The 15509-nt window shown below is 49.8% G+C and overlaps 1 protein-coding gene across 1 annotated transcript; it reads right to left on the reverse strand.

Annotated features, from left to right (window-relative positions):
- Positions 1-8311: 8311 nt before the first annotated feature.
- Positions 8312-13895, reverse strand: LOC128816743 (uncharacterized). Its single transcript, XM_053994635.1, has 4 exons — positions 13444-13895; positions 12360-12988; positions 11142-11646; positions 8312-9176 (listed from the first exon to the last, which is right to left on the reverse strand). The coding sequence occupies exons 1-4, from the start codon at positions 13562-13564 to the stop codon at positions 8923-8925; spliced, it is 1509 nt and encodes a 502-aa protein (XP_053850610.1). The 5' UTR covers positions 13565-13895; the 3' UTR covers positions 8312-8922.
- Between the last annotated feature and the right edge of the window lie 1614 nt (positions 13896-15509).

Raw genomic sequence — 15509 nt, forward strand, 5'->3', positions numbered from 1 at the left:
GCCAAAGTACCTAAAAAAAAATCCCAAAAATACCCCAAAAAGAATTCCAAAATTTCCCCTAAAATCCCCGAAAATTTCCTTTCAAATCCCCCCCAAAAATACGCAAAAATTCCAGAAAATTGAGGGCGACACATAGCGCAGTCGCTTGTGTGCGGCGAAGAACGAAGTCGCAAAGAAGCAGTCTTGTGTACGCAGCCTTCAGAATACTAGAAGACGGTGGCTGCCACTCTCCTGACTGTTGAATTCACGTCAGCATGTGTATGGAAGGCCCTACAGGTCAACTATCCTGTGCTTCAGGTCAAATCTAATGCACGCTGGCTTAGAAATCCTTACTCGGCCCCGGAGTATCAGACATGCAGAAAAGGCGATGGTATTTGCAGAAAAGGACGGCAGCGGTGAGTTTTCCGAGAAACTAGAACATAGACAGCTGACAGTGCTTATGAAGGAGCAGCTCCTGGATTTTTGCAATTCCCTTCGCTGCGCACAAAAGCCCGATGCACTGGTGCTTCGTTCTTCACCTTCAGTGAGTAGCCCATGACTGAAAACGTGCGAGGCTCTTCAGCTTTGCCGCTTTTCGCCACCTGTGCTACACCTATTCACTGTTGCATCTTTTCCGGGCAGTTTTCCCTTCGCCAGGCTGGAATGCACGCGCTGGTTCAAGGTGCTGGGCAGGAGCAAGCATAGAGGACAGTCAACAGACAGCAGTTTGCAGGTTGCCTAAGAAAGAGCAGTGTCCTTGGCATATGCAGCAAATCAAAGTTTCAGGGCAAGTTCGTATAAAATGCGCTGGGCTGCTCCACTTTCTCCTATGCGAGACGTCGCAGAAAAGCTTTTGGCTCAGATGGAGAGGCCTCTTGGAAGCTACCGCGATCTCCGGCTGCCAGAGGCCAAGAAGCGGCTACTTCACGCACAGTTCACTACAGCGGCACTGGTGGGCTCCGGAGCACCACTTTTGCCAAAAGACGCCGGGAAGAGGCACTTCCCTTCGCCGAGGTGCGGAGCAGCGTATTCTGCCTTCTCTAGTCGCCTACATCTTAGCGAAAAGCTTTTCCGCTCCAGTTCTCAAGGAGAAAGTGTACCAGCACTGCTCACTTAGCCCGACCTTGCCAAGAAATTGGATTTGCTGCACATTCCAAGAACACTGCATTTTCCTGGGCAAGCTGCAACCTGCTGGCAGATGGCCGTACTCTCTGCCCACTCCTGCCCAGCTCTGGGTAGTAGCGGGCACGTTGCAGCCTGGCGAAGGCAAGAAACCTGGAGAGCTGTCACAGAGCAGAAGGGCAGCTGAGATGCTGAAAAGCAGCAAAGCTGAACAGCCTGCCTCAGCTTCAGTAGTGTGCAATTGACTGAAGGCGAAAAACCAAGCAGCAGAGCAGCGGGCTTCTGTGCGCACTGAAGGCAATTGCAAGAATCCAGCAGCTGCTCCTTGCCAAGCACAGGCAGCTGCCTAGGTTCTTGCTTCTTGACCAACTCACAGTTGCCCTTCTTTTCAGCAGCTGCCACCGTGTTCTCTGCATCTCGGAGCCTCTGGAGAGCAACAGGACTTTCCAAGGAGGGATGCATGGCGACTAGGTCAAAATCCAGGAAAGTTGTCCTGGAACACCTGCCATTGGCATGCCAAGAGTGAATTCAACAGGCAGGAGAGCAGCAGCCACCGTCCTGCAGCTGTCTGCGAGCTTCGCACACAAGCCGGCTTCTTCGCGGCTTCGTTCTTCGCCTCTTGCAAGCTACCGCGATCTCCGGCTGCCGGAGGCCAAGAACCGGATACTTCGCGCACAGTTCACTGGAGCGGCAGCGGTGCGCTCTGGAGCGCCACTTCTGCCGAAAGACGCCGGGAAGCGGCACTTGCTTTCGGCCAGCTCCAGAGCTGCCTATTCTGCCTCTCTAGTCACCTACATCTTAGCGAAAAGCTTTTCCGCTCCAGTTCTCAAGGAGAAAGTGTACCAGCACTGCTCACTCAGCCCGACCTTGCCAAGATATTGGATTTGCTGCACATTCAAATAACACTGCATTTTCCTGGGCAAACTGCAAACTGCTGGCAGATGGCCGTGCTCTCTGCCCACTCCTGCCCAGCTCTGGGTAGTAGCGGGCACGTTGCAGCCTGGCGAAGGCAAGAAACCTGGAGAGCTGTCACAGAGCAGAAGGGCAGCTGAGATGCTGAAAAGCAGCAAAGCTGAACAGCCTGCCTCAGCTTCAGTAGTGTGCAATTGACTAAAGGCAAAAAACCAAGCTGCAGAGCAGCGGGCTTCTGTGCGCACTGAAGGCAATTGCTAGAATCCAGCAGCTGCTCCTTGCCAAGCACAGGCAGCTGCCTATGTTCTTGCTTCTTGACCAACTCACAGTTGCCCTTCTTTTCAGCAGCTGCCACTGTGTTCTCTGCATCTCGGAGCCTCTGGGGAGCAACAAGAATTTCCAAGGTGGGATGCATGACGACTATGTCAAAACCCAGGAAAGTTGTCCTGGAACACCTCCCATTGGCATGCTGAGAGTGAATTCAAGAGGAAGGAGAGCGGCAGCCACCGTCCTGCAGCTGTCTGCGAGCTTCGCACACAAGCCGGCTTCTTGGCGGCTTCGTTCTTCGCCTCTTGCAAGCTACCGCGATCTCCGGCTGCCGGAGGCCAAGAAGCGGTACTTTGCGCCCAGATTACTGGAGCAGCAGCGGTGCGCTCCGAAGCGCCGCTTCTGCCGAAAGACGCCAGGAAGCGGCACTTGCTTTCGGCCAGCTCCAGAGCTGCGTATTCTGCCTCTCTAGTCACCTACATCTGAGCGAAAAGCTTTTCCGCTCCAGTTCTCAAGGAGAAAGTGTACCAGCACTGCTCACTTAGCCCGACCTTGCCAGGAAATTGGATTTGCTGCACATGCCAAGGACACTGCATTTTCCTGGGCAAGCTGCAACCTGCTGGCAGGTGGCCGTGCTCTCTGCCCACTCCTGCCCAGTTCTTGGTACTAGCAGGCACGTTGCAGCCTGGCGAAGGCAAGAAACCTCTGAAACGATCCGCGGAATAAATAAATAGACTCCATAACCTGGGGTAGTTATGAAGTGGGTATGTATGTCAGCGCCCGGCACAAGTGAGATAGCTCTCCAAAACTTGTGCCCCGAGCCTCAGTCTGACCCACACTTTTATTCTTAAAGACGTTCCATATGCAATACACTGCACGACTTTTTCATGCGTATTCAACCCCTGGCCCCGCCTGTCCTCGCTTCTCATGCTAAGTCCATGCCCTTCTGGGCATGCGTGGTTTGCTGTGGTGGTCGTACGGGGGTCTCTTGGTGGTCCTGAGGCTGAAGATTGTGGTCTTCCTCATGGCTGAACTTTTGAACTTTTCCTCTCTGCGCGTGCGCTTTTGGTCCTTTGGTGCTTATCTGAGTACATCTGTCAGTCTTGATAGGCTTGGAGACAGAGGAGCTTCTTTATCTGGGTTCTTTGCTTCCTCTGGTATTGTTCTTTATGCAAGAAGCTTCAGAAATTTGCATTTTCCTATGCCCTTTGTACTAGGCAGAGGTTTCTTAAGTAAAAGGTTGAAAATTCAACAGATAACTCTACAAGCTAAATTAGAAATGCTTAATTCATTTTGTTAACCTAACTCTAAAAATCTCTGCTTCAGTCCCCCCTTTTCTTAAAATAGAGTAAATTCTTTTACTACAGGGGTCTTGATTTAAATTCTGATCTACTATCATGACCGTCCTCTTTCAGTAAGATTCTAGGAGTTCTAGAGAGTGATGTCAGACTGGCCATGTGTTTTAACATCCTCGAATTCTACATGAGTGTTAAAGTAGACATCATTAAACTTACAGTAACTAAAATTAATAGAATTATAATTGGGTGACATAAAGTCTTCTAAACAGTGTATTTCACTAGTTATGACTTGTGTTTATTAGCTAGTGATTGGTGCTGGATACACCAAGTTAAGAGACTTAACATACAGGAGGTTAGTGACATGTCTTGGGTAGACATTCTCTTTCGCACCCCATATGGTTTTTCATAAAGCAATTCAAAGTGGTTTAGCTTTTCTTTAGTCTTGGGTTTGGTTCGGATCTGCAGTAGTGCTAATGGGAGGGATTGAGTCCATGACAAATTAGCTTCTTGTCCCAATTGTTGTTTGATCAAATGATTCATTTTTTTTACCTGACCACTTGATTGTGGGTTATATGGGGTGTGAAGTTCTCAGTCCATGTTCAAGTATTGGCTAACTTGTTGCACGAATTTTACAATAAAATGTGGTCCTCTATTTGAGGAGATTGTGGCCAGGACTCTAAAGCGTGGTATGTTTTCTTGTACCAATACCTTAGTTACTTCTTGAGCTTTAGAAGTCCTGGTGGGGAATGCTTCTGGCCATCCTGAAAAGGTATCTGTTAGCACCAGGAAAAACTTATACCCCCCTTTTCTTGGCAATTCTGTACAATCAATCTGCCATTGCTGCTCCGGCCCATGACCCTTCCTAATCTGGCTAAGCTTTGGTTTGGGAGTATTTTTGGGGTTGGTCTGGAGGCAAAGGTCACATTGTCGAGCTGTAAATGTCTAGTTATGCTAGAGCATCAATACCCCAATGGTTTTCTGGTGTTCTTCCTTTATTAGGGACCATAATAAATAGGAGGGTAGAACTAATTTTCCTTCTATGGTGGCCCATCCCTCTTGGTTATAGTCTCCTTTTTGCTCATAGATTAATTTTTTTTCTAGTTTGTTGTATCTTGGCTTACCTTTAGGGGAAATTTGCCCGTCTGGAATCAGGGCTGCCTCAGTTATTACCTCAATTCTTGCTGCTTCTTTTGCTTCCCTATCCGCCAGCTCGTTTCCTTCTTCCAATTCTGAGTTTATCTTCTGATGTGCCTTAATGTGCATGATCGCTACTTTCTCTGGCAACTGGACTGCTTCTAGAAGTCGCAGTACTTCTGATGCATCTTTAATATTTTTCCCTTGAGAGTTCAGCAGTCCTTTCTCTTTCTAAATGGCTCTGTGAGCATGCACTACTCCAAATGCATACTTCGAGTCCGTGTATATGTTTATTTCTTTCCCTCTTGCCAATTCTAGGGCCCGAGTTAGAGCAATTATCTTGGCCTTCTGTGCACAGGTATTTGTTGGCAGGGGCCCAGATGATATTACTTCCTTGCACGTTGGAACTGCGTACCCGGCGTGCCGTTTTCCACTGATGATATAACTGCTTCCATCAGTAAACGAGACTTCTGCATTCTCGAGAGGGGTGTCCTTCAAGTCAGGGCAGCTGGAGTAGGTGGCTTCAATGGTCTCCAGGCAGTCATGTTCCACTGGTTCCCCTTGGTTTCTACTGAGGAAGGAGGCTGGATTGACAATGTTAGTCACTACTATCTCTACATCATCTTGCTCCACTATGATAGCTTGGTATCTCAGGAGCCGTTGTGGGGAAAGCCAATGCCCACCTTTTACCTCTAGCACTGCAGACACTGTGTGAGACACTAGCACAGTTCTTTTCTGGCCTAGGGTGAATTTGTGTGCCTCTTGGATGTTCAGGACGACTGCTGCAACAGCTCTGAGGCACCCAGGCCACCCTTTAGCTGCTGTATCCAATTGCTTAGAGAAGTAAGCCACTGCTCTCCGATATGGGCCGAGGTCCTGTGCTAGTATTCCTAAGGCGATTCCTTGCTTCTCATGGGAGAATAAAAGGAAAGGCTTACTCACGTCCGGCAATCTCAGGGCTGGAGCTGACATGAGGGATTTTTTTCAGCTGGTTGAAAGCTTGCGTAGCTTCCTTTGTCTCTTGGATGTTCCTGCTTTCAGTTGCAATCAGTTCATAGAAGGGCTTAGCAAACAGTCCATAGTTATAGTTCCATAACCTGCACCACCCTGTCATCCTCAGGAAAGTTCGTAGTTCCTTTACAGTCTGAGGTTTTGGGCTCTGGCATATTGCCTCCTTCCGGCTTTGGCCCAAGGTACGTTGTCTAGCACTGACTTCGTAGCCCAGATAAGTTACTTTCTGTTTTACTACTTGGGCTTTTTTCTTTGATACTCGGTACCCTTGGAGCCCCAAAAAGTTCAAGAGGCTTATCGTCCAGGCCATGCATGCTTCCCTTGTCCGTGTGGCTATCAGGATGTCATCTACGTACTCTAGCAACTTCCCTTCCTCTGGAGGAGCTTCTCAGGTCTCTAATTCTTTTGCAAGTTGTTCTCCAAACAAAGTGGGTGAGTTTTTGAATCCTTGTGGGAGTCTGGTCCATGTCAGTTGAGTTCTTCGCCCGCTCTTAGGATTTTCCCATTCAAATGCAAAAATTTTCTGGCTTCGTGGATAGGAAGGCAAAAGAAGGCATCTTTTAAATCTAAAACGGTAAACCAAGTTAGCTCGGCTGTTAAGCAAGTTAATAACGTGTAGGGATTGGCCACCACAGGATACAGATCCTCAGTGACCTTGTTTATGGCCCGCAGATCCTGTACTAACCGGTATGACCCATCAGGTTTACCAACTGGTAGGATAGGGGTATTAACACTTACATAACATAAGTTGGAACAAGGTATTATAGACAATATCATGGTCATCAATGGAAGCAATATTTGATTGAACTTTTTCAGTTCTGAGGGTTCGTAACTTGTGTTTGTCGGTGACAGCAGGGAAGCACAGTGAGGCTGCTTAACAGGGCAGGATGCATACATATACTTTCCTTCGTCTACATTCACTTAACTTTATTTTTACTTACTCTTACACATAACAAAACAACCACAACAACAAGGTACCTTTTCTTTTTCAACACACCTATTACACTTGTAGGTGTCCCTGGCTAGTCCCAGTGTTCTTGGATACCCCTCAATCTAGCTGTGTGGTTCCCAACTCTAGATCCTGTCAGACTTCTCTTCAAACTGGCAAAATTTTTACTCAGTCTTGGGTGCTCTCAACAACCCAGCAAATTTAATTCTGGGTGCTCTTGGAATGTTAATCCCTCAACCCAGCAGGTTTGACTTAACCCTGGATGCTCTTGGAACATTAATCCCTCAATCCAGCAGGTTTGAATCAACCCTGGATGCTCTTGGAATATTAATCCCTCAATCCAGCAGGTTTGATCTTGGATGTTCTTGGGCATTCTTATCCCTCAATCCAGCAGAATTTTTAGGGGCCCCTCCTACACGTTTTACCTTTTATTTTTCCCCAATAGATTATGCCAAGAAAACCCTCTTTTTACCTTTTAATTAATTTTTTTTTCTAATTAATTACCTTTTACTCCCCCCCCCCCACACTATAAGGGGTCCCACTCTTTCTCCGAGACCCAGTCCCAGGGGGGGTTCTCTCACTCTTTTTATCACTCGCTTCGTCTTTTTACTGGCCGCTTTTCTCGCGAAAAAGACGGAAACGCAGCATGGGAGGCTGCCGCTCTCGCTTAGCAGGTCTGGGGTAACCAGCCCGCCTCTCATTCACACACATTCATCCCCCCTTTATTCGCCCTGTAATGCAAAGGATCTCCCAGTTTTCGAGCCGTGGGGGCTTTTAGCCACTCGGCACGAAGCTCGGATAGCTGGTACATCTGAGGGTCCACCAGAAGAACGGGAGGGACACTCGGGCTGCTGAAATCCTGCTCGTTGATTGAAGGGTCGCAGAAGGGGCAAACAGGGAGACAACGAAGCAGAAGGGAGGCAGATTCCGAGAGCCCCGAAGGGCGGGGTGAGGATTCTTTTAACTGCGTAGGGGTAGGAGGGTTTAGCATTCGAGGGTACAATCTGGAGAAGGCTAAAGGGAGGGGAAATATAACATTAACCAGTGGGGAAAAGGGAAAGGAGTGTTCTTGGTGGAAGAACCAAAGGGAAAACGTGGAACAGAGAAGATTCTAGGCTAAGGGGCAGACTTGAACAATAACTGACAGGACAGGGGGAGGGTACAATTCTCTTCCAAAAGGGGGTGGAGAACTCATACAACTGCTGTTTCCCATGGCAACCCTAGACTGCCTTCCCCAACCCCTCCTCGTTTTTATTTATTAAATAAGCACTTCCCAACCTTTTAAGCAACATACGTCTAAACAAAAATAAAGCAACCGAGATCATGAACATTATCAGAAAGATCCAAAAGAGCCCCCTGAGGATCATAGCAACCCACCCTGGGACACCCCATTGAGACAGCAGTTTATTCACAGGATCTACAGTCGAGGTCTCAGTCTTGAGGTCATCAACTTGCTCTCGGATCCGCTGGATATTAGCTTGGATGGATGTGCTCTTTGATGCCAGATTGAAGCAGCATATTCCTTCCAAGTCCTCACAGCCATGGCCATGGGCGAGCAGTAAGAAGTCAATAGCAGCCCTATTTTGCAGTGTGGCGTGCCGGGAGACTTCTTCGTCCGCTAGCAAGTCGGAAAGGGCAGCGGACCTGGCGTTGACCTGCTTACTGAGCCAACACTTGAGGTGAGAAAGCTCACCGAGGGCCTTTGCTGTGGCATACCATGGTAAAAATATGGATACCGTGACTCTCTTCGTCTTTCCCCAATTGTAAATTTTTGAATCACAATTTTCGTCGAATTGGTTATAGGATCTCTTTTTGCGAGCCAATTTATTTTCGTTTTTCCAATTTAAAATTTGGGTTTTGTTCGGTGTCAGTGTGGTAAACTGCCCAAGGCTGCAGGGGCCTCCCTGGATTTGGGAGGGAATCCCTGCCCACACCCTGTGGCCGCAGATGAGAAAAACCCCCCTGGGGAGCACCCTGGGAACTGAGGAGGACCTAGATACCATGGTCGAGGTGTAATTGCACCAATTTGCTGCATGGTATCTCCGATCGTGGGGAGATACATCGTGTCTTTTTACTTCTTGGGTACCAGCGGGGTGGAGTTTAGCCATTTGATCCCAGTCTTTCTGGGAGGGCTGGTACCTAAACCTGACACAATATGTTGCCTGAGAGGAGCCCAATAGGTCCAATTCTTGGGGCTCCTGTGGTGCATGTGGCAGAATCCTCGTCCACTCATCCCAGGTGTCCACAGGATTAGGTTTTTTTCCTGCATATGGATAGTCGTTTGGCGACAGGGGGACTCCTACCAGGCACGTGGATAACGGATTGCCCACACTTCCCATGGCCATGCAGAAGTTGTCCTGCTTCAAGGACTTCGCCAGCGTGACCCATATGTTTTCTCTCGGCTGTGGGACTATCCAGCTCCTGACCGGTGTCAGCCAGATGATGGCGATCAGGAGCATCAGATATTTCAGAGGTGTCCTCAAGGCGGCAGTCATCCTCAGCGTCTTGTGATAAAAGAAAGCATAACTTGAATGATAAATTTTCTTCAGTGGTCCCTCCCCAACCTCCCCCATTTTTATTTATTAAATAAGCACCAAATAAAATTAGAGAAAAGGGGTAAGGATTGAGGGAAAGGGGAGGTTAGGGGAAAGGAAAGGGCACAGGGGGTGATGGGGTAATTGGGTACGTAGAGTTCAGCGGGGGAAAATATCTTCGGGTAATCATGACACGTGTGACGATATTGGGAGGAACGGTCTTTCTTCTCCTCCTCTTCCAGGCAGTGGAAACTCCGTCCAGCGATGAGGTGTTCTCGGTGGTTTGCACCAGGGACACGTTGTCTTGCTGAGCTGGCACCTCTACGAAGGGCTTGACATATTTCCCCGGAATCCATCTTGGTCCTTTATCTGTAGAAACACAGGCATACCCTCTCCCCCAGGTTATTAGAGGGAAAGGGCCCTGGATAGCTTTGGATTCTGGGTCCTTTATCAAGACTGGTGGCCTCTCGGCGAGTTGCGCTCTGGTGTTATTGTGAAAATGGCGGATAATAGGAGGGTCAGGCTCCCTTTCTGAGCAGTTTAAAAAATTCAGGACATACAGGGCCTTACATAACCTTTTGGCTGGGCTCACTGTAATGTCCGGGTTATGTTGTTGTTCAAGGAGCCTTTTTAGATTTCTGTGGGCCCTCTCTATTATCGCCTGTCTTGTAGGATTGTGGGGAATTCTGGTGGTATGGGAAATTCCCCACTGTTGCGCAAACTCAGCGAAGCGCTTTGACGCATAGCATGGGCCATTATCAGTTTTTATGTGAGATGGGACTCCCAACGTAGAGAATGCCATGAAAAGATGTTTAATGGCATCCCTGGTTTTTTCGCCTGCATGGACGGAGGCAAACACTGCGCCGGAAAACGTGTCAATAGAGACATGTGTGTATTTCATCCGACCAAACGGCTTAAAGTGTGTTACATCTGTCTGCCATATCTCTAGCGCTCCCAACCCTCGGGGATTTGTCCCCGAAATGAGGGAAGGAAGAGCGAAAGACTGGCAGCTCGGGCAGGTAGAAACAATGGTTCTTGCCTGTGCTATCGAGATCTTAAATTGTCGCACAAGAGCCGGGGCATTCTGGTGGTAAAATGCACGGCTGAGCCGCGCTTGCCGGAGTATGTCTGGTAAGGTGGTTGAAGCGGTTGCAGATATTTGTGTTGACATGGCTAGGAGGTCCGCTTTCTGATTACCCTCAGTGATCTCTCCGGGTAAATCGGTGTGTGCCCTTACGTGCATGATATGATAAGGTTGCTCTCTATGGGAAAGTAGCCAAATGAGATCAGAGAGTAAACTGTATAAATTTTTGTTTGAAACTTCTTTGAGGAGGGCACCTTCGGCCCTTTCTGCTAGCCCAGCGACATAGGCCGAATCAGTGACCACATTCAGAGGCTGTTGAAATTTTTTGAATGCTCTCACGACTGCGGCAAGTTCCGCCATCTGGGGGGAACCCTCAACCACTTGGACGTCAGACTCCCACTTCTGACTGTCCGGGTCCTTCCAAGTGATCACCGATTTGCGGGATCTGCCCGACCCATCGGTGAACACCGTGAGAGCACCTGGAATTGGTGTTTTACTTTTAAACATTCTTGGGGCCAAATGCAATGTATCCTTAAACAATTTATGCTTAGGATAGTGAACCGAAATTTGTCCGGGGAAGCTGTCCAGAGCAATGAGCAAATTTTCATTAGTTTGCAACAACGAGTCCAATTGATCTAATGTAACAGGTAAGTAAATGCACTCAGGCTCACACCCTGCGAGGGTTCGGAGGCGGTGTCGTGCCTTCATTATTAAAGTGGCTAGCAATTCTGCAGGGGTCGTGATCGTCCTAGAGGGCTGGTGTGGTAGGAAGAGCCACTCTAAGATGACTAGGGGATCAGATGCTCTGTTATCCCACTGGAAGAGAAGTCCATGGAGGTGGGGGCACTTACCCAACACCGCGAAGTTCACGGGAAGGGTCCGGACCACGCGGTGTGCCTGGCGAGACTTCAGAGCAACAGCAACCCGTTGCAGGGCTTCCCGCGCGGCAGGTGTCAGCTCGCGTGGTGAGGCGAGGTCTCCGTCGCCTCGAAGCAGACAGAAGAGAGGTGACAGCTCCTCAGTCGTCAGTCCCAGGAGGGGGCGGATCCAGGCGATCGTTCCGCACAGCTGCTGAAGGTCTCGCAGAGTCTTCGGATCCTCGTTGATGGTCAGTGTCTGTGGCGTCACTGTCCTTCCCGTGATGAGGAATCCAAGGTACCTCCATGGTGCTGAGAATTGGATCTTCTCTTCTGCTATCTGGAGCCCTGCAGCTTTGATAGCCTTAATAGTCTTGTCCAGTGTTGCCTTTAGGTATGTCGAGTCGGAAGCACAAACTAGCACATCATCCATGTAATGCAGGATGATGGCCTCAGGGAAAAGCCGGTGCACAGGTGATAAAATCTGCGCTACAAAAGTCTGACAGAGCACAGGGGAATTTTTCATCCCCTGAGGCAGGGATGTCCAATGATATCTTTTAAAAGGTTCAGCCCTATTCAATGATGGTACAGAAAAGGCGAACCTGGGAGCATCCCCGGGGTAGAGCGGAATGTTAAAAAAGCAGTCTTTGATGTCTATCACTGCTAGCTGCCAGTCTCTGGGGAGCATAGAAGGTGACGGAAGGCCTGGTTGAATGGGACCCATATCTTCTATCACATCATTAACCCTTCGCAGGTCTTGGAGCAGGCGCCACCTGTCTGTGCCAGGTTTTCTAATTACAAAGACAGGGCTATTCCAAGGGCTGGTAGAAGGTGTTAAATGCCCAAGTTTCACCTGCTCCTCTACTAATTTATGAAGCGCACTCAATTTTTCTGATGGAAGGGGCCACTGATCCACCCAGACCGCTGTGTTGGTTTTCCAGGTCAGGGGTGGGGAAGTGCGCTCTGCAGTGGCCCACACTAAAAATCCCACAAAGGGCTAGGGATGTCGAGGCGGGCTCCCCATTGGCATAAAACATCCCTTCCTAATAATAGTATGTTTGAAGAGACAACAAAAGGTCTCACCGTTGCCAATTGTCCTTCCGGACCTTCCACGCACACAAGATGCCTACTCCTCAGAGAGTGGACCGCTCCGCCCACACCGGAGATCCTGCCGCAAGGGGGCACAAGCTCCCAGTCGCTGGGCCACCTCACCTGGGGGATGATGGTCACGTCAGCTCCTGTGTCTGCCATGAGCCGCATCTGCACCGACTTTCCCTGGAAAGAAAGTTTGGCATCAATTAATGGTCTTTCTTTACATACATTTTGGGTGAAGAAAACATGTCTCTCTGTGTCCGGGTCATCGTGGGTGTCCAGTACGTAAAGCAAAGCAAAAGGATCGCCTTTCCTTAAAGTAAATGGCGGGTGGTTACAAATGACGGAGACGGTGATCTCCTCTCCTGGTGGAAAACACACTACCTCAGGTAAGATGGTGATTTCATTTGGTGTGTTGAAGGAGTCTTCTAAGATGAGCACGGTGGTGTCCCGACAGTCGTGAAGGGGGCCCAGGAACCCAGCAGGAATTCTCGTCAGGTCCTCATCCTGGAGAGAGATGGTGACGCTGCTGCGGAGGACCTGACGATTGCCCTGATTTAGGGTACCTGTCCGGCGGAAGAGGCGGAGTCCGTCCTCGTGGCTGCGCTGAACTGCTGGACTTGGCCGCGCGGCCACTTGTCCTCCCTGATGGTCGGGAGGCTGGGATGCTGAGAAGGGCCACTTGGTGTCGTCGCGCGGCCCTTCCTCGCGCTTCGCCGCCAGTTTCCCGCTGGCTGGTACCCTTGTCGCTGTAGATGAAACTGGTGATCTTGATAAAATGGGTTCCTAGGATATGGTCTTGGGGGGGGCAAGATAGGTTGTTGAATCTGTGGCCAGTGGGGACAGTTCACCTGGATGTGACCCAGCTGACCACAGTTAAAACAGCGCGTATTTTGTAAGTTTATCATGGCCTCTCCCACCCCTTTGCTGACAGCCAGGGCCACCGTGTGCTCCATTGACATTGCCTTTGTGCAAGCCTCCACCATCTGAGAGATGGTGGGCTCGGGGTCCTGAGGTAGTGCACGGAGAATCTTTTTTGTTTCCGAATTAGAGTTAGAAATGGCCATCTTTCGTAGAAGCTCTGCACGAGCTTCTGCGTTGTCTATTTGTCTCTCAATGGCCTCTTTCAGTCTATCAACAAAAGTAATAAAAGTCTCCTCAGGCCCTTGCATGATAGAAGAAAAGTTTTGGAGGGGGGTCTTACCATCCGGTATCTTCAGGAGTGCCTCCTTTCCCGCTGCTGCTATGTCCTGAAGCAGCTCCTGTGCTAGTAGAATTTGGTCCTCCGGACTGCTGAACTCCCCTTCTCCAGCAAGGGCTTCCATTGCCTCGTCCCCCTCTCCCACCACCTCTGCGAGATCATACTTGCGCAGGAGTGGTTTCAACAGTTTTTTCCAATGAATCTCCCAGAGGTCGCATTCGGTGGGAGAAAACAGTGCCTTAGCAATATACCTTAAATCATGGGGGACTAGCAAACGTCCAGCAAATGTTAAGTCCAGCACATTTTTAAAGAAAGGCGAGTTTCTGCCATAATCTTTGGCAGCCTTCCTTAACTCCTTCACCTCAGCGTATGGAATTTGCTCCCACTTTGGCTCCCTCCCCCGCCGGAGGATGACCGGTGCCGCAAAGCTGCCCAAGTCCCGCGCCAATTCCAAATTCCCATCCTTAATTGCCTCCTCTCTGATCTTTGCCCAACCCCCTCCTCGACTTGTTGGAATGCTGGGGACTGCCACTCTCCTCATCCTCTTCCGAGGATGAAGCAGGCTGGGTTAGGGCACGGTGCCTCCCCCTGGCCGGTGGGTCCCGGAGACCGTGCGTCCGACAGGCCAGGACGGCCTGCTTCTGGCCGGGCTTCTTCCTGGTTCCGGTACTGGCAGTGGCAGGAGAGGAGGAGGCATGTCCCGACCCACCCACTGGGGCGTGACTTTCTGGTGGGGGGTTCTCACCCACGGGGGCTGGGCCCACTTGGGGGCTGGTCCCAGCCACAGAGGGCCCACCCAGGGGTGTGGTCAGAGGGAAGGAGGGGACGGGTCCCGACACAGGGGCGGCACTCGACGGAGGTGGGGGAGGAGGCGGGGGCGAGATGTCAGGAATTTTCTGGCGTGAAGGAGAAGGAGGGGCGCCATCTTGGGGCTGGTCTTTTTTCGCCATGAGGCAGGCGCCATTTTGTCCTATTTGTTCAGTTAAGTCCTCTAAAGAGCAATAGGGTTTCAAACTAGGATTAGGGTCTCTGGTATAGAGGGAACAGGAATGACATGTGTTGGGGTGGCCAGTCCCAACACACGAATGGGACAGGGAGGATCGGGAAGCAGCAGAGAGACGGCAGCAGCTCTGTGCCGATGTATGGCAGGATCTGTCTCCCGATCCGCCCTTAGGGGAAGAGGGAATAGGATTGGGGGGGAGGAACACGAGGTAGGTGAAGTGGGGACCCAACTCTCTCTCTTCTTTTTTAACAAATTAAGAATGGAATGAAAAAGCGGAAAAAAACGACCGACTGAAATCCTCCCCTGAACTTGTAAATCGTAAATCTTTCTCCCAACTCTTCCCCAGAGATCAGGCACCAAAACATCTTCCCGTGTAGTAGCAGGAAAATGTTCAAAAATAAATTTAACAAAAGGCCTTAAATCTCTCTTATTAAAAGAAATGTTCCTTAAAACAAGGTGGGACTTAATTTGGATCTAAAACTCCCGTTGAGCTGGAGACAGGCGGTTACCCATTATATCAGGTCTCACAGCTAAATCACCCTCTTCGAAAAGGAAAAAAAAACCAAAAAGAAACAAAAAAGGGAGGTGAAGCCTAGTCAGGCCCCACTAGGGTGAGGCGCCCCACCGCCTTTTTGCGGTGGACCTTAGGGGGGGCTTCCTCCTTGGGCCTTTACCGACGAACCTAAAACTCAGTAGCAAGCAAAGTTACCCCCGTTAATCTTTGTGCATGAAGAACCGCGGAAGAGTGAACACGCAGGAAGCGTAAGTAGCCCCCGGTGGGTGGTGGGCCTCCTTTTTCCAGGGTTGATTCAAACCTGCTGGATTGAGGGATTAATATTCCAAGAGCATCCAGGGTTGATTCAAACCTGCTGGATTGAGGGATTAATATTCCAAGAGCATCCAGGGTTGATTCAAACCTGCTAGATTGAGGGATTAATATTCCAAGAGCATCCAGGGTTGATTCAAACCTGCTGGATTGAGGGACTAATGTTCCAAGAGCATCCAGGGTTGGGGGACGTAGGAGGGGGGGAGCTGCACCCCCCTCGGCGTCGAGTTACCCTCGGTG

This window comes from Vidua macroura, chromosome 19, assembly GCF_024509145.1.
Source record: "Vidua macroura isolate BioBank_ID:100142 chromosome 19, ASM2450914v1, whole genome shotgun sequence".
Classification (NCBI taxonomy): Eukaryota; Metazoa; Chordata; class Aves; order Passeriformes; family Viduidae; genus Vidua; species Vidua macroura.

Coding starts and splice junctions, on each gene's coding strand:
- LOC128816743 (XM_053994635.1), bottom strand. CDS start 13,564: ATGGAAGCCCTTGCTGGAGAAGGGGAGTTCAGCAGTCCGGAGGACCAA. Junction 12,989..13,443: donor ACTCCTGAAGATACCGGATG/GTAAGACCCCCC, acceptor TTTCATCTACAG/CGACAAGGGTACCAGCCAGC. Junction 9,177..11,141: donor CGTGAACTTCGCGGTGTTGG/GTAAGTGCCCCC, acceptor TTTTATCACAAG/ACGCTGAGGATGACTGCCGC.